Below are 19,222 nucleotides of genomic sequence, written 5' to 3'. Positions count from 1 at the left end.
GGATGACTGTACCCCTCCCGCACTGAGTCTAAAATAGGCTTATCTCTCCCTTTTCTGCAGCCTGGCTTTGTTCTGGATAATCCTACATCACTCCATCTTGACTGGAAGCCTTTCCTTGGCAGGGCTAGTGTTCAACATTGGGTTCCAAGTTGCCTAGCCCAGTGCTCCACTTAACTCAAGCAGTTCAAAAAGTTCTTCTTGATGATGATGTCAGTGTTAGGTGCATAAGCAGGAAAAAAACCTAACCCAGGGGTTAGGGATGTTTCCAAGGCCACAGTACGGCTCCTTGCCTTGTGTGGAAGGTAGGCTTTCTCCTCCCCACTAGGCTCTTGCCTGCTTTAGTCCTCAGTACAGCTGAGTGGGGATCCAATGTCAGTCATCCAGTTCACCAACCACAGTTGCACTGTGCAAATGGGATGGAAGAACAAAATACCCATGAGACAACACCGTGGCTTTTGAAACAGGTATGTAGGCTTTCTTGTTTAATAGCAGTTAAAAGAGGAAAATGTACAAGAGGAATAAACATGCTCTTTTCACAGAGGAGATTTCCCCTAACCATGCGGCCCATCCATATCAGTAGCTTTACTAGTAAGTTTTAGAGAAAAAAGTTCCCTTCAGAGTTAAAAATGGACTTTCCTAATTTTCTCTATAAATGTGCAACTATCTGTGCAAAATAAAAACGCCATTTCCAACACCTTTGTGAAAAGTACTTGTGAATGCAGGCAAAAAAAAAAAAAAAAAAAAAAAAAAAGAGGCAATTGCAGTCAAGAGAGGAGTCCTGGGAGAAGGGAGGCTAAGGTAGGGGAATTTCTGCAGCAGTCCCTAGAGAGTGTGCTCAGAGGCCTGATGAGGAAGGTTATGGCCAAAGCCAATCTTGGGAGATAAAAGGCCGTGGGTCTGTGACTTGCTGAGTAAGCACTTGTCAAGTGTACAGTAAGGCTAGACTGACTTGGAGGACTGGTATGCAATGAGAACACTGGGCAATGCACCCTGGAAGCTGTACATTCCCTTTGCCAATAGGGTCTCACTTCCTGGTTCCCATTTTCAGGTCCTATTCCTTCTTTCCTGCAACAGCTTCATTTATAGCCTGCTCAAAGAGATTTTTCCTATGAATGTTAAAATGATGCAAGCAGCCTATATTACTGCTGAAACCTAATAGGGTCCCAAACTGGACTGTCCCTTCAGGAACATAGACCTGGTTTCCTCAGGAACTTGGCCAAGGGTTCATCCTGACCAAAAGCCATATAGGCTTCTAGCCATCTGTGTGCTTGCCCTCTTATTGAGGCCCTCCAGGGTTTCTATATCTCTAGGTATTTGAGGCCATATCTGAGGAGTCTGATGGGTATGGGCACACATGCTTTGCACAAGTCCTCTCAAGGGTTGGCCCAGCTACAGGTCTATAGACAAAACTAAAAACATTCCACTTTTCTAATTCAAAAACTTGACATTGCTGGTCCCTGTTTTTACCTTCCCTGGCCAACCAAGAGTATGCCTCTACATATAACTCAGTAGCTGCATGTTGCTTTTAGTTAGACAAGGTGAAGGTAGACTAAGAATGGAGAGAAGATATATCAAAGTGTCCATCTTTATATATTGAGCTTGAATAGGCTTTTTCTTTCAGGGGACTTCTGTGCAGAATAACCCCTATTCCTCCACCTTGTTCACCTTTTCCTCTATAGCACAGTTCTTCCAAGGCAGAGGTTTGGGATGAGACCAGCAATGATGATCCTCTAAAGATAAACACTGTGGCATGCTTACATGTCTCTCCATTTCCACTTCAAAGTCTCTCAGCACTTAAAGCTGAAGAGATCTTGCTGCAAAGGGGGTACTAGCGAAGAAAAGTGTTTTTAACCCTTCTCAAGCAATAGAACTTCAGATTAATATAATCGTTTCTCACTTGTTTCAACAAAGATGAGAGCTTGGCGATGCCATTTTGGCTCCTGCCTTCTCTTGGCTTATCAAGTTCTGGGTGGCAGTGCTCATCCCCTACCCTCATCCTGAAACCCTGGCCAACCACCCAGCCCTCAGGATGAGCTGCAGCAGGCGTCTGTGAGCTCACATGTAGCCTGGTCTCTCCAGCTTTGAGGAAGTTTGTATGTCTGTGTGCACATCCTCTTCCCCATGACTATCAAGATGTGATAGGATATAGTGAGGTAGAGGGGTTGAGGGTGGTGGGGGGCAAGGAAGTGCTCCCTCCCCAGAAGCAACTCAGTAGCTGACAAAGGTAGTGAAGAATTCTGTTTGATGAGTCTCTCCTCCCACCAATCCAAGCTGGAAAGGCCTGTGTGGCTTATTTGTCATTGTTTGGTGATGCACAATTATACTCTTGCCAGTAGCCATAGTAGCATCTTTCTGAAGTATCTTAAAGTACAGTTTCCCCTGACTGACTTCATAGCAAAGCTCTTGTATTAAGTCTCAGGAGTCCATCTGGGACAATGAATGCAGCCTCCCAAGCTAAGCTGCTCCAGGCTTTAGAGTTTGGAGGATAGGATTATAGGCAATCTTTCTCAGACAAAGCCAAAGATGGCTTTGGGGATCTCAAAAGAGGATGGGAACCTTGGGCTTCAATGACAAAATAATATCTAGGATATTATTTAGTGAAGGACAGTTGGGCCAGAGGCAACAAGTCACAAGCCATGGTTGGCTCTGCTGACTTTATGGTAACAATGTCTCCATCCCTAGATGCATCCACTCCAGTCATGGCTGCCCCCACAGTGCAGAGCTGGTGACATTTCCTTGAAGATCATAGCCAAAAAACTGCTTTTTAAAACATAAAGGAACAATCCCAACTAATCCTCAGGTTTCACCTAAGGGTAAGGTAAGGGCATTTTTAAGCTTCTGAAATCTGAAATATTTCAACAGCATTACTGGAGAAGGCTAAGTCTCAGACGCTCTGTGAAGACCTATGGAAATAACTGTTGATTTATGTCCTGAACCAAATGTGCTGACTGTGAATGAAGGAAATGAGATGAGCAGGGAAGGGATTGGGTCTCTGATTCCATGAAAACTGGCTTTCAAGATCCAGAAAAACTCCTCGGGTTGAGACTCAACACTTCTAGAGTTGGGGCAATCTGCAGTTAAAGATGGGATCCAATTATTACTGCTCTCTACTTAGCTGTATCCTGCCCCAGAAAAATTTGCAGTAAAAGCCTCAGGTTAGATCTAGGCTAAAGAAATTGCCAAGCTTGGGGGATTGGAATGAAGCTGTCATCTTGCCATATGACATGTTTGTTCACAAGCCAGTGAAAGTCAGCAGACTGAGGAGATGACCCTCCAGAGCTCCCCTTAGTGTATTAAATAATGTTTGCCAGGCCCTTTCCTTGCATTGAGAAGAATCAGCCTCATCTATGTGGTGAATGGGCATCCAGGAGTGAACAGGACATATTTTAGTATCCTTTTGCTTATTCACTCTACCTCCCAGTGCCAGATACCCATTTTTTGTGGTTCCTAAGCCCCAGACCTAAGCTTTAGAGCCATGGATGGAAGGTGGTTCATCACACTGGGATTGATGATACCACCATCTCTAAGATAACACAGATAGTGTAGTAATAACTTCCCCTGAGTCCCAGCCTAGCAACATCTCATGTACTTGCTTATTCTTGTGCCTCTTTTACTATAGGGAAATGTTATGTGAATACTGCACAGGGGTTAATAAAAAAATACATATGCTCTCTTTGAAGAAGAATACACAAATGCAGGGTCAGCTGGGGTTGGATCCCAGACAAAGGGGCTGCAGCAAGTCGCCTCTGTAGGTCCAGGCCACCCTTCATGAGTGGTGGCTGCTGATGAGTCCTCGGAGCTGCTTGGCCACAGTGTCAATGAGTTTCTGCTTGTCTCGCTCATTTTTCCGAAACTGTGCAAACATGTTGTTCTTGCGGCTAGTATCCTTCATCCTAAACAGAGAAGGAAAGAAAAAGGGCAACGTGTTTGAGGAAACAATGGTGGAAGGAGAACCTGCAGGAGGCAGGATGGCAATGCATCTTAACCACTATCCAGAGTAATGAGAGCATCCAGAATATCTCCAGTGTCAGGCCCACACTCACCTACTCATCAGGAAGCTGGCATTCTGGCACCTACATCTCTCAACTTCAGTCACCTTTGGAAACTGGTCAAGACCTAGTTTTGGAGGGGCCAATCTCCTTATCCCTTATACCTGCTCCACCTAATTCATTCCCTTCTCTCAGCAGGTATGTGCCTGCTATAGGTGTGTGGGACATGGAACAGCTCTGCTGGTCAATAAACCCTTATAGAATGTCTAGGATCCACTCATTACCTCATGAACCTACTAAATCCTGTTGGGACCTTCGAGATAACATTTGAAAGGTAAAGCAGGAAAAGTGTTCTTAACTAGCAATTCCAAGAGAACATGAATAACCAAAGGCCACTGTGTATTTCTAAACCTCACTCTAGCTGGCTACTCTATCCCATCCCTAACAAAACTAAGGGCTTGACTGACCTTTTTCCTTTTGTCTCAGGGTAATGGCACATAGGCGGTGTGGTGACTAAGAGAGTATGGTTACTTAGGAAAGCATGTGCCAAAGGGCTGGGCCATCCTCTCACTCCACAAACCAGAGCTTTTTACATGAAAAGCCCTTGAGTCCTCAAGGGCTGTCTGTACCTCCAGACCTTTGACCTTTGGGTCATGCTAAAGCTTCACAGATGGCATATTTCTAGAACCACGGGCAATTCTGGCCAGTGGTTCTTTCAGGTAGACAGCCCTAATGGGGAAACATGGACAAGAAAGTCAAGACTAGGTTGAGATGGTCACAGAACCCCCAAGTCTAAGCAATTGTGACAGAATTCAGGAATTTGCTATTCCCTGCACAGGGCTCACAACCCCTGACATATATTGGTGGCCACTAACTCTTGTCCTAGCCTCTGCACACCAGACCCATATCCCACAGCTAGTTCCAGTGTTAGACAATTGAGAACAGTGCCAAGACAGATTTCTTTCTGGGATAGGGCCAGTCTTCACCAGAGCTGGGCCAGCCCTCTGACTTCACTGCTCCCTGGGCTGTATGGAGACAGGCTAAAGGGAAGGAACATGGCACCAGGCTATAAATTGCCCCCAGGCATATTTCCCAGGGGACTTTGGTCAATCCTGCACCACTTTTTCCCCCCCACTGTGGGTGGCCCTTTGCAGAGGAGCAGATTAGAGGCCAGTGAGTCAAAAGGCCAGAGATCCTACAGGGGCATTTATGTTTGGTATATATGATATAAATTTACAATATATGTATTCCATAAGGGCATTATATGTGGCAAGAAGTTTCTAATGAGCACCACAGCTGTATGGCTCTGGCTGACAGTGATAGCCACAGACTAATTAAGAATTCTCTCACTGATCTAAGCTCAAAGGCCTTCAGGCTGGAATTACTCATCAAGCAAACTCAGAACACTGAATATAAGGTACGACCACCCACATGTGGAGGCCTGTGCTTGGAGGGGAAGAAGAAGGGCAAGTGACTGCACTAGTTGAAGAGAAAGAATGAGGGTCCTCAAGCCTCTGATAATTACTATATTTGTTCCCTTATATACTAGTGGAACAATTATGTTTGTGGAACTGGCCTGGTTTTAGATAGTCCCAGGGAAAGATTCCCTTTCCTCTGCTGGGTATACTATATATCTAAACATTATCAACAACACAAAACAAACAAAAAGAAATGAAGAAAACCACTTCCTATATTCATAGGACATTTAGTTTAATATCCTGCATTATCATTAATTTCACGACTCCTAGAAGCAGCTGAGAGACAGGCAGCCCGCTGGCTTTCAGCTCCCACAGGGAGGCTCCTGTAATATCTGGGAGAAAGAGGGTAGTCTTTGGCCTCACAGGCTAGAATTTCTTGGTCGTTAAGACCTGGAGTTAGAACAAGGCACTGTAAAGATAAACTCAAGTACCCTGAGGGCTAATGGTGGCCTGCTGGTTTCCACTCAGGAATGCTCCAAAACCAAAAGTCAGCCCTCCCACCTTCCATCCCATTCTGAAAGCCCAGTATCCTGTTCTACTTTATTAACAGCTATGGCCACCTCTCAGTGATGCAGGGGTCACTTCTTTTCCCTAAATGTCTTTAGCAGGTCTTTGGGTCTTTCCGTTTCACCCTGCTAAGAAGTGCCAGGTTGAAAAGGAGAGTCAAGATCTGATGGTAGAGCTGGCTGTGGAAAAGCAGGAATAGGTCAGGTAAAGGGGTCAATTCCTATGAGGCTGGGAGACACGGATTGTAGTGATCTGGATGCCCTTTGATCTACTGTGTTTGGAAGAAGCTTTTAAACTCTTCTGATTGCTAGGGCTAAGCACATAGCTTCTTTACTGGCCAGCGCTCCAGAATGGTAGGGAGAGGCTAATTATTTTCAACTATTGTTGAGCCATAGGAAGTGAATGAGCCAGTATTTCCTAGATCCAGAGATTCTTGGGAACAGAAGAGTAAAGGACTGCTGAGAGAAGTAAATAACTGAAGGGAATCCCAGAGCCCATTTGAAGGATACATAATGACCATTAAATATGACCATTTAAGCACCAACTCAAAGGTCAAAATGTTCCCTTCTTTCACCTTAGCACCAAGAACTGTGGGATTAAGCCTTGCTTCTAATAAAGGGTCTTCTATAAGAGATGCGGGTTCTAGATTTTAAAGCCACCAAGAGGTAGGGGAGGCTGCTGAGGAGCTCCCTTTGGTCAGGGCTTTATTTCAGGCCCCACACTAGCAAGAATATTGAGTGTGCCAAGAGGTTGAATGGGAACAACCCTTTACCTGGCACAATGGGAGAAAATGCCTGCTGCCACTCCCAGCCCCAAAGGAATTAGTAAGCCAAGGGTCACTCTAAGGGCCAAGGATAGAGAAGGCAGCCAGCCAGTTGGCACCAGGCTGGTTTAGTAGATTAGTATGTCAGGGTGGGGACAACTCAGAGGCTAGGGATTTTAGTGTAGTCATTAGTGTCAATGAGGAAACCAGAAGGACTTGCCTCAAAGTGATGGAAAAGGCCCAAGTGAATAATATACTTACTCTCTAGATATCCTAGGGAGGAAGGTCAGTGGGAGAGAGAACCATGGGAAACAAAGTTAAAATGGAAACACCAATCTCTGACGTGGTCAGGAGAAAACTGTAGTCTGAGTTTTTAGTCTCTTGGCTCCAAATACATACCCCTGCATCATGCTCTTGCCTACCCTTCACCTCTTCCCCTTTTCTCCCCCTTTCATATTGCATAGTAAGAAGAATAGACCTTGACCTCTCCTTCTGCTTAAGGCTCCACTCTGACTTCCTGGACTCTGAGTCTTGCCTTCCTAGGATTTGAGATGTGGCTGACTGGCCATATATGTAGACTTCCTACACTGCCTAGAGGCAGGGCATTCTTCCAAGTAGCTGGGGATTAACTAGTTTCTCAGATTTCAAGAGAAACCTGCCTTTTTATGTGGGTCTTGGTCTCTGACCTGCCAGCTCTCTAAGAGATTAGCAAAGCCAGAGCCAGGCTGTAATACATAGCATTTCCCAGCTTCTGGGTGACATATTGGTTAGCCCTGAGATTTCCTGGAGCTACCTAACTTACTTTCAGTGGTAGCACCTCTGCTTCAGAGAGGCTACAGTTCTGTGGCAGGGAATCCTCTGCAGGCTAGTGACTGCCTACGGCAAAAATCAGACACATTCTCCAAGACAGCTTTGTTGGGATAGTCAGTACAATAAAGCTCAGTCTGGCAGGGGCTGGGAGTTGGGAACAGATGAAGGTTTCAGTAATTCTCAATAATTTTCAGGGATTCTCTACTAGGAACCAGAGAAGCCATCTGTTCTGTGGAGTTGCACTATCTATCATCATACCCCAGATGACTAGGGCAGCCTCATTCTGTTCACCAGGCTGGCCTGAGCCCCAAAGCAAGCCATTTTTCTTTCTTCTCTTGCCATCTCTAGTAAGAGACACTAGTAAAAGACCCATTAAACTAGAAGGTAATGTCAGAGTCCAATTCTGATCCATACTTGGCCTAGCTTGTTGGGGGCTCAGGAATGAATAAGCCACAAGAGGAAGACTGGCCTGCCAAATCCAGTGATTGAGATTGTTGACAGCACCCATGGCCTATGGCAACTTCCAGAACAAGGCTATCTTTCAAGATATTGGCAGTGGCAAAATTATCTTCTATGCCAAACCCCATCCCTGTCTCCCCACCTCCCAACACAGACCACTGGACTAGGTACTCACTTCTCTAGCAGGGTCAGAGCAGTCACTGGGTTTACCCGGAGGTACTTGCAGTTGGGCTGACCATAGTCAGCAAGGTAGGTTGACCAATCCCACTGGATGAAAAGATCCAAAAGCTGTAAAATATCCAAACCCCACCCCAGGGATTAGTCAGACAGACAAGACAAACCAAGATACCAGAAACTTCATCATCCTTCACTACCAGCTAATAAATTAGATACATAAAAATTAAAATATAATAAGAAAAAGAACAGCTTCAGACTATTCTTTCAACCAAGAAAATAAATGAGTAAACATTAGATGGCAGACTTATCTCTGCCATAAGCAGTATGGAAATGTTGCTAAGACTATATGCCAGCAGTTAGCTCTCAGAGGCAACCCTGTAAAGAAACTAACACTAGACTGAATCAAATATGATAATAATATCATAATAATCATTCACTTACTCATTTAATAAATACTTATCAAATGCCTTCCACATGCCAAGAACCATTCTCAGTATTTAACAAAGAGCAGATAAAGGTGGATGTAGTCCAGTGCCACATATGCAATTGTTTGAACTTCAAGGTTAAAAGGTCTGGGCTCAAGTATCAGTTTTTTGACTTGCTGCACTGACTTAGGTAATACAGACATATATACATGCCTATATACAAATAGGACACACAGACAACACAGAAACACTGAACCAAGGCGTAAATGGATCATGTAGCATTTCTAAGAGGCAATATGTGTTATGCCTATGCAGACACAGGCTGAGAAGATGAAATCTGGGCCATAGTAGATTAGCCCATGATTGAGGACACAGAGTCTAGAATTGGGTTATCAGTGTTAAAGAGAAGTGCCAAGAGCTAGATGTGTGAAAAGACAATGAGAGCTTTCTGAGGGTGAGCTGAGTTCTGACACTGGGGGAGATTTTGACTGAAAGAAGCTAAACTTTTGTCAAAGGCTTTCCTTCCCAGCCAGTTTTAGCCTCAGACATCACACTAACAAATATTCAAAAATTGTAACTGAGTAAAACAAACAAACAAAAGCTTCTAGAAGGGGCACAGTCCCAGACTCACATCACTGCATAGAGGGAGAACCCTCACAGTACTTTTGACTCAAGACATTCTCCGTTTCTCCCTTTCCAGGAGATAGGAAACTGCTGATGAGGACAAGTAGATGGCTGCCTGTGCAGAACAAAGGCAGAGAGGCTGAGAGTGCAGTCATATCCAATGCCAGAACCTGGGCTCTAGGCACACCTTCCTCCATATCTGTCTTCACTCTGCAGCTGGGCAAACAGGCAGTATGGGCCTTGCCCTATTTGGCCAAGTCTCCACTTCATCCAGTCTCTTAGAATAGCAGTTATGAACTTCCTGAAGCAGGATGGGAAATGGCTGAAGTCCCAAACCTAAAACTGAGAAAAGCCCTTACACCCTCAGCCAAGAAAGGGATTTTAGAGATGAGAGAAGCAGTCGGGGAGAGACAGGCACGCTGCTTGGTCTGGGCCAGGATGGTCCCAAACGGCCCCTCAGGCCATTTTCAGGTCATGCCTATTTTCACTGGCAAGTTAAAAGGCTTCTACCACTTCTTTCTGCTGACCCAAGGCCTCAGAGAGTTCTCCTTTAGAAGAGAATTTCTCCTGACTTTCTACTCTAGCGTCAGTATTTCTGTTCTATGGTCTTCAAAGACCACTCAAGACAGCTCCTCTTTACTTGCTTCCACGACAGACACTGAGAGTACCCCTTGTTCTAAAGTTCTTCCAGTACTATGCTTTACACATTTCACTATGTTTTCCCGCAACTCCTAGGGAAAGAACTATGAAAAAATATAGCATTTTTTTCAATTAAAATTTTTTTCACAAATTAAAAAACAAAACAAAACCTAGGAAGCCTTTTACTATTTGTCTGTTAAGGAGCTGATAAGAAAAGTGAATGAATATCAAAAAAGTCTAATTGGAAAAACTGGAAAATCATTTCTTAAAGCTATTTTAGATACTACTTTTTCAGCATACATGGACATATACATGCATGTATTACCTTCTTTTCAAATGAATTCCTAATTTCTGTGCTGGAATTAATGTATTAGTACTTCTGATTTATTGCTAATACTACCATGTATTTCTGGTTAATGACACATGGGAAGTCACTAGTGGACAGTGGAGAGAAGTTCATGGCTTAGCTCTAAGTTATGGGATCTTTGGGGTGTCGCTTTTCTGGCCGGAAACCTGTGGCTGGTGGCACTTTTGCCTTGAGTTTTGCTCTGGCCCACTGGGTTTGTTACACCCACTTGGCCTGGCAGGCTGAGCTCATGCCTGCCAGGGACACTGGAGTCAGGTGTGGAGCAGCGAGGGGTGTGTGTGAGTAAGTGTGGGGTCCAGTCACTGCACAGTCAGACGCGCTGGGTGCTGCCATGGTGTGGGCAGCTCCAGGTGCCAGCATGGACACCAATTCTCTATGCGAATGCAGCTGGACCAGGTGCACTGCAAGCAGCTTTCCTGGATGGCACCGGGGAATGTGGCAGCACCCAGAAGCTTGGAGATGTCAAGAACCACAGGGCCCCAAAGAGGGAGTCACAGCTCTGGCTCAGGGAGCTCCCATGTCTGGGCTCTACAAAGAGCTGCAGCTCTTCTCTCCTTCTCTTCACCCACAATGTGGCGAGCAGGGGGTATGTTTCAGCCCTGTTTGTGTTACCCCAGCTCTTTTAGCCTCACCATTCAGTAGGTCTCAAGTTCTTGTCCTGCAACCAGGAAGAATGAGGTACACACACAGGTGGAAGGTGAGCAAAATGAAGAGATTAATTGAGCAATAGAACAGCTCAGAGATGACCCACAGTGGGAAGCTCCTCTCAGAAGCCAGGGTGTCCCAGCAAGTATTCAGCTTCTAGCAGAAAGGGTTGCTCCTCTCTGTAGGCAGGTCGTCTTGATAAGTGTTCAGCTATCAGCAGAGAGAGTGGCTCCTCTCTGCAGCTGTTCGTTCTGCTGTCTTTCTGTCCTCTCCTCTGTTCTGGCTGAGCTCAGGGCTTTTCTGGGCCTCAGAGGGGAGGAAGTGCATGCCATCTGGTCCACGGGCAGCCAAGTCCCTACTCTGGTCTGCAGGACTGGCAGCTTGGCCACCAGCCTTCAGGCCTTCTGTGGCCTGAAAGTCAGGCCTCACTGGGGACCTGCCCCCTTCTGCCCAGGAACCTGTCTGCTTTCTGCTCCCATTCATGGCACCTGAGGTCAGCCCCAACTTTGCTCCAAGACTGGAGCAGCACTGACAACAGGGAGAAGCCATGCAGTGGGAGCAGGCACTTAAAAGCCTACAAGAGCAGGGAGGGGCCTTCCCAGGCCCCCAAGAGTGCAGGGACGCCTGGGTCCACAGCCATGGTTTGGGTGGCTGCAGTTGTGCCCAGGAGGGTAGGGCTCCTGCCTGCTCCCTGGCTCCCACCAGCTCCATGGAGCATGCAGCCCCGGTCTTGCCTCCCTGCTGCAGCCAGCATGATGGCAGTGGTGGGCCATTTAGGGCAGCCACTACCATCATAAGGATTTCCATTTTTGTCTTCCTGCCAAAGTCAATGCCAATGGTGAGCCTAAGAGCTCTGGAATGACAATCTATCTAATTTATTCCACTACAGTCATGGAAGCTACGTAAGTCTATTAAGTTCAACCACCATGAGCCTATAGATCACACTCTGGGTCATGTTGCTTCCCACAGTCTTTTAGGGTGGCCTCAAGCTAGGTCTTATGGCCTTCTCTGAGACAGATGGACAGAGAGTGAGGGTACTTAACTAAGTGAGCTGCTTGGAGGCACACTTCTACTGGATTCCACAGAACAGTGTTAGAATGAACAGCCAAGAAAACCAGCAGGCCTATTTATCCATTTAGTACTTTGATTTCCAGACTGACTTTCAAGGTCAATCAGACCCTCCCAGCCGATTCTCCACGTACAACAACCTTGTTAGATTGCTATAAATTCTCCTGCAAGAACACTCAATTATCACTAATGACCACACTAGTGATCATCACTAGTGACCACTAATGTTTCTTTTTTATTTTTATATCTTTCATTTGGAAATATTTCAAATTTATCAGAAAGTTGAAAGAATAAGCATAGTATAAAGAGCAACATATTGCTTCCATCCAGATCCATCCACTGTCAATATTCTACCCCATGTGCTCCAGCACTTGAATTCTTTCTCTTCATATACATATACCCATGCATGCACACATATGTTATTTCTTTTCTTGAGTTTCTTCAAAGTAAACTGGGACTTTATTCTCAAATACTTCAGTGTTCCTAAGGATTAGGAATATTTTCTTATATAATCACAGAATAATTTTCAACTTCAGTTTAATGTTGATATGATCCATATTAAATTTTGTAAGTTGACCCAGTAATATCCTTTATAGCCTCTTTTATTTTTGTTCTACTACATGATATAATTTTAGGACTGAGTATTACATTTAGTTGTCATGTCTCTTTAGTTTCCTTTAATCTGGAATATTTATACAACCTTTCTTTTTCTTATATGATATTGACATTTTTGAAGAATATAGTTCCCCTGCCTCCATTTTTTCCCAGTTTGGTTTTGTCTAGTGGCTTCTTATAAGATTTAAGACACGAATTCTTCAGCAGAATACTACGTAAGTGATGCTATGTCCTCCTCAGGGTATCACCTCTGGAGGCATACGATGCTCATTTTCCCCTCATTGATGATATTAATTTTGATCACCTGATTAAGATGTTGTCTGATTTCTCCCAACATCTAGTTATTACGTTTTCCTTTGGAACTGTGAAGATTTAAGACATTCAAATACACTGTTATCCAGTGAGGATTCTTGCCTAACCCAATGTTTACTATGATAGCTTCAAAACTGCTGATTATCTCAACACCATCCTTCCTTGCACATTTATGAGTTGTCACTCATTCTACTGTAAGCAAGTACTCTCTCTTCCCCACTATTAATTTATCCATCTATTTGTTATTAGCACAAACTCACCACTGTGCCCTTCCCCTCCCCTCCCTTCCTTTCTTCCTTCCTTCCCGTCTTTTCTTTTCCCTCTCTCTCTTTCTCTTTTTCTTTCTTTCTTTCTTTCTTTCTTTCTTTCTTTCTTTCTTTCTTTCTTTCTTTCTTTTTCTTTCTTTCTCTCTTTCTTTCTCTCTTTCTTTTTCTCTTTCTTTCTTTTTTCTTCTTTCTCTTTCTTTCTTCTTTCTCTTTCTTTCTGTTTCTTTTTCTTTCTTTCCCTCTTTCTTTCTTTCTTTCTTTCTTTTCCTTCCTTCCTTCTCTCTTTTTCTTCTCTTCCTTCCTTCCTTTTCCTCTCCCCTTCCTCCCTCCCTCCCTCCCTCCCTCCTTCCCTCCTTCCCTCCTTCTCTCCTTCCCTCCTTCTCCCCGTCCTTCCTTCCTTCCTTCCTTCCTTCCTTCCTTCCTTCCTTCCTTCCTTCCTTCCTTCCTTCCTTCCTTCCTTCCTTCTTTTTTCCTAAGAGAATAGTTCTTGCTCTGTTGCCCAGGCCGGAGTGCAGTGGTGCAATCATAGCTTACTGCAGCCTAGAACTCCTGAGCTCTAGTAATCCTCCCACCTTCACCTCTCTGAGTAGCTAGGACTACAGGCACACACCACTATGCCCAGGCTAACTTTTAAATATTTATTTTTGTAGAGATGAGGTCTTGCTATGTTGCCCAGGCTGGTCTGGAACTCCTGGGCTCCAGTGATCCTCCTGCCCCAGAAAATACTGATTTCTAAAGTTACTTAGGTTAGTTATTTTCTTTGTCATTACTTTCAATATGGTTGTGTTTTTCTTTTATAATTCAGCTATGTTCATTTTTCACTGCTTGTGCTCCACCTTTGATTCCCCCACATTCCAGTTGATTTTCATTATTAATTTTGGGGTATGTGAAACAATACTATAGTTCTGAGAGTAACAGCAATATAAAAAATGTTCTCAGAGAAGTATTACTCCCTCCTCATTCCAGCCTGTTCCCATTCTCCCCACTTTCTTCTATATCTTTCCTATCCATTCCTGTAGATAACCAATCTAGTTTCTGGTTTGTCCTTCTTTTATTTATTTTACGCCAATGAGCAGACACACATATATTTTCTTATATCTTCCTCTTTCTCTCTTGAAGGGTAGCATATCATAGCTACTCTTTTACACTTTGTTTTGTCATGTAATGGCATATCTCAGAACTCACTCCCTAGAAGCTCATTCCTCATTAATGATTATATTCTTGATGTATTCATGAAAATGCTGTTTTTGTAAACTAGGTAAGCAAAGTCATTTTCAAGGGACAGACCAGACATTACATTTTGGAGCATTTCATGTTAACTTGGTAGAACAGGAGAGTGCTAGATTTTTAGAGTAGGAAATTCTGATAAATGTTAAGGTTAATTCAATCAAACGCAAACTCAACCCATCATTAACGATGCTTTGATTTCAAACACAGAGTTATCTATTTGTGGTATTTAATAGAACAGGGGAACTAAACTAGTGTAGTAGTTGATATAATACTTTATAAGCTATATAGGTTAATTAAAATGGTAAATTATGTGATTACTGGTTATTATACAAAAATGCATGTAAGTGGAAAAGGATATGACAAGGGGAGACATTTTTAATCAGGTTATATATTAAACAGGCCACTATGATAGGATACTTTTTTTTCTTCCTATATAACTTTTATCTGTGTGACTCTTAACTAGGGCTTTGGCAAAGTTCTAAAGCTCCCTCTGGTATATTTCCTTGTTTTTTTAGAAAATTCCCTGGGCTTAGTAAGACTCAAATTATAATTTTGATTTCATGGAGGGTGGGGAGAGTGGAGAGGACCAAGAACTAGAAAGCATAAACAACTTGCTAAAAATCACAAAGTAGACAAGTGGTGGAGATGGTTTGTTGGCTCACACCCCCCAAGATGCCACAGCTGGTTTTTTGTTGTTGTTGTTGTTTTGTTTTGTTTTGATTTTTTAATCCTGATTGATTCTGTCTGAGTTAGATACTCATCTGAGACTATGCCAAATTTCTGAACAGACTTTCTTTTTTACAACAGTAGCTGGGAAAGACTAGAAAAATCCAAACAAGTCAAAGTGAAAACTAGTCCAAGGCCATACAGTGAGTTAACTGGACAGAGAATAGGCAGCATTATAATAGTAGAACAAATGCAAAGTTCCAAGAAGGACCTTAGGAATGTGATTATTATTAGGATAAAGCAGGACTCGGTTGATCTTTGTTAGTGTACACAAATATACATGTCTCTGGCAGCAAGTCTAGAAATAATTCAGATGGATGAGCTGCTCATGGCTAAAGGACTAGAAAGAAATCATCAAGTAAAAATTACAGGCAATATACAAGCAAACCATCCTGGGGGTACTTGAGTTTTCTTTGGCAGAAAGGATTACCCAAAAAAAACTCAGAAAATAGAAATGTGGAGGCTGGTGGAGAACGGCCTGCTTGTTTCTCCTCCTGGACTGTCTGTTACCAAACCAATTCATATCATGTCTATTCATAAGTGAAGAGAATTGTTGGATGTACCCTAACTTCACTGCCAATTCTTGGCATATAAGCCTCATCTCCCATGTAGACAGGAGCTCCCCAAGGATGGGGATTATGTTTTCTCCTTCTGACTCCTCAACAGCAGACTATTATATGGGCTAGATTCTCAGCAGGTAGTCAGCAAAGACATGGAAAATGGAATTAAATAGGTCAGCTAACATTTTGTAGCAACGATATTGGCTAGATGGTGGGAGAGACTTATACTTTGTGCTTCTCATATCAAACATTCCAAATGGACCAAACCTAGGCTGCTCTTGCCCAGCACTAGAAGAAAAGTTGTATAAGGAAGAAGAAAGCATCAAACAGGAGAGATGATACCTATGACAGGTGAGTGGGAATCCAGTCCCAGACATGTGAATTTAAGGTTCCAATGGAAGACACCTATGATTAATGACTGGAAACACAGCAGATGTTTGGTGACATGTGGGTTGGGTCTTAGTAGGCAACATGGGGCCTACCTCATGTTAGAGAAAGCCTCCTCTTTCCAGAAAACCTGCAAGGATTCCATGGGGAGCAAAGCATAGTATGAGCTAAGGTAGGCATGCAGACAGACACAGATGCTAAGACACACTGACAGTGGCCACACCCCTCTTCCTCAGGGGTGATTTTTTTTACATGTTTTCGCTTGAACAGGAACGCTGAGTCCTGTAGAGAACTGCACTCCCAAAGCAGGTGTGTCCTTGAAGTAAACTTGATGCAGGAAAACCTGAATTTGCACTTGATATACATTCCAGAAGAATTCTTCATGTTAAACAAGATAGACTATAAAATGGTTTCAAATAACATGCTTTTCTGGGACACTTAACATATAATCCAAAAAAAATTCTAAAAGTTCTACCTCTTCAGAACATGGCTGCTGTATAAAGTGCAGCCCACTTTCACTAACATACAGAACACTAACCCCGGAGAAGCTTCATTTGCCCACTCCCTGTCTCTGACAGAATGAAACTAATTACATCATTATAAATTATTTTCATAATCACTGATCCACATCTGCCTTTTTTTTTGGAGGCAGTAGAGCACAGCAAAAGAGCCCCGAGGCTGAGGGTCCTCTGACTGATAGTGTGACCCCAAGCATGACACCAAATCTGTTTCTCTGGTTCAGATGTGGAATCATAATAGCTTCTATCAGCAGCTGAGAGCAGATTAAGAGAACAATTGTAAAGTCTACTAAAAAGCACAGAATTGACCAATGACCCATTTGTGTTTATTGCCCGAGATTTCCTCCAACTCCTTGTCTCTGGTGCTAGGCCTCTGTGATTCAAAGAAGGGCATCCTGAGTCTCCTCAGGAGCACTTCCTGACACAGAAATCTGGGCAAATGTAGAAAATGGAAAGCAGGGCTTATTTCAACAAACATAAATTGAGTACCAACAATGTCTCAGTCACTTTTCTAGATACTGCATATGAAATGATGTTAAGATGTTATCTCCAGTCTTGAGGAAATCAGTCTGGTAAATAAATTGATACAGAATGATGTGAATACCCTAACAGGTACTCTAACAGGTTATAAAGAAAGTTCAAAAGCAGGGCATCTAAGCCTGAGCCAGGTCGGTGGTGACTGAAGGGTGGGGTGGAGGTGTCAAGCAAGGAATCTGACATGGCTAGATCTCTCAGGAGTGCTTTGGGAATAACCAAGACAAATGAGGCCTCATATACTAAGCTAAGGAGATAGATTTTAGCCTAGAGACTTCTCTGCTTATTCTCATCACTGCTGCTACCTGCTTTTTTCTAGATTAGAAGATGGAAAACTATAGTCACTACTTGTTGTAAATAAAGTTTTGTTGAAACATAGCCATGTTCATTGATTTACATAATCATCTATGCTGCTTTTATGCTATAATAACTGAGGTAAGTAGTTGTGACAGAAACCATATGACATGGGAAGCTTAAAATATCCACCATCCAGTCTTTTGTAGAAAAAGTTTGCCTGTAGATCCAAGGCAGGGAGGGCAGTGTGCTCTGAAATTCTCTCAGATGTAAGACATTTAATACCTAGTAAAGAAAGAAGAAAAAAATGTCTTTAGGGAGACCCTTCCCATTGTAATGAGATGGCATAAAATTCATCATCCTAACAACTGGCGTAAAAATTATTTCACGGGAGAAAAACATGTTTGGGGGAAATACCCTGCTTGGTGAGACTCCCAAGGTGCCAAGACATCTAGTAGAGAAGGTAGAAGCAATTTGGTATTCTGGTTCTTGAGAGGCAGAATGTGAAGACAGGAGATTTAACTAACGTGTGAGAAGGGATAAGAAGAAAATTCTTCATGGTATTGTGGTTCCAGACAACTTTGGAGAGGGAATCTAATAAGTGACTTTTCAAAACTGTTTGCTGTGCAGCTCATGACACAATCAATCTTCTTTACAAACCCAACGCCTCAATCCTGGTCTTTAGACAAATCCACTCTGCTCCCAATTGCTGGGTGAACGATTTCTCTCTCTCTCTTTCTGTGTGTGTGTGTATGTGTTTATGTGTTTGTGTGAAACTCAGAGCAGAAGCTGTTTCACATCTAGAAAGCTGCACAACTGCACTATGGAACTGGGAGTGCAGGAAGCAAGAAGACTGGAGGTGTCTACGGATTCACAGAAATCTGGAGGGGGCCTTTGGATTTTCCATAGGCTATGGAACTGTGGTAGGGAGAGGTTCCAAGTTTTTCTGATTTCTGTACATTAAGGGGGTCAAGCTTATACTTGAGCTTTGCAACAACGGCCAGTAATAGGCTGGTTCCTGGCCCTACGTCTGACCTCCTCTTCTTTTACCTAGCGGAGTGAGGGCAGACAAAGAGGTAGAGGAAGGCACAAAGAGTGGCTGTGCAGCTCCCTGCTTTCCCTGCAGCCCAGCTCCAGGTGGATAGAAGCTTCATTCAGTTCTTTATCAGTGACCAATTGCCTATCAGCAGCTTCCTCTGAAAGGGAACATCACCCTGAGAAATATTTATTTGCCTCATAAATGTGGGTTTATAGGTTTTCTGTCTAAACTTTTCACCTTTTCTCTCTTGGTAAAGAGAAAAAAAGAAAGACAGGGAAGCTTCAGGTTCTCCTGTTGTTACCAGCTGGTGCCTACGGGAAGATTCCCAAATAAAAATGCCAACACCAAGCATTCCTTTGAGTCAGAGACTGTCCTGTAGGGCCATTTCTCACTGATGACAGCATCTGTCCTGCTGCAGGGAGCAGAAGGAAAGCCTATTATCACACGGGCTGATAATAATCATGTACACATACATGTTCAAGGGGAGGATGGCAGGCCCCAGTCATGGGCTGACTGAGTTGTCACTTGTTGGGGTGGTAGAAGCAGGCAGATGTGAATTTTGAATGGAATTGCTGCCACAGATGTTGTAGGAGAAGAAGGTAGGAGCCATGGGCCAGTGTTTATTTTCTTTCAGTATAGTGTGACTTGTTAAAGGTTCCTGGGTGGGTGAATTAGGGACTCTATGATTGAGTTGTTAACCCTTCCTCTCTGGACAAAATGACTAAAGGCCTTAAAAAGAATCCCTGCAAAGAGACCACACAGTGAAGATAATATTAACAATGTAAGCGTA

At 43.4% G+C, this 19,222-nt stretch overlaps 1 protein-coding gene across 5 annotated transcripts in view; it reads right to left on the bottom strand.

The window, feature by feature from the left end:
* Window positions 1–449: 449 nt before the first annotated feature.
* Window positions 450–19,222, bottom strand: part of EXOC6B (exocyst complex component 6B) — a 678,199-nt gene continuing 659,426 nt past the window's right edge. For 4 of the 5 annotated variants that reach the window (XM_005575615.4, XM_065526965.2, XM_065526962.2 and 1 more), the window contains 2 exons: window positions 8,182–8,294; window positions 450–3,893 (listed from right to left, as the gene is read on the bottom strand). In XM_005575615.4, coding sequence (XP_005575672.1) covers window positions 3,767–3,893; window positions 8,182–8,294 — 240 coding nt within the window. In that variant the 3' untranslated portion in view covers window positions 450–3,766. Of the gene's footprint in view, window positions 3,894–8,181; window positions 8,295–13,898; window positions 17,679–19,222 lie in introns of those variants that run through there. The other variant, XM_065526963.2, reaches the window with a different exon arrangement.

This window comes from Macaca fascicularis, chromosome 13 (genome assembly GCF_037993035.2).
Source record: "Macaca fascicularis isolate 582-1 chromosome 13, T2T-MFA8v1.1".
NCBI lineage: Eukaryota > Metazoa > Chordata > Mammalia > Primates > Cercopithecidae > Macaca > Macaca fascicularis.
The sequence above is the reverse complement of the archived record's forward strand: the minus strand, read 5'-3'. Positions and strand labels throughout refer to the sequence as shown.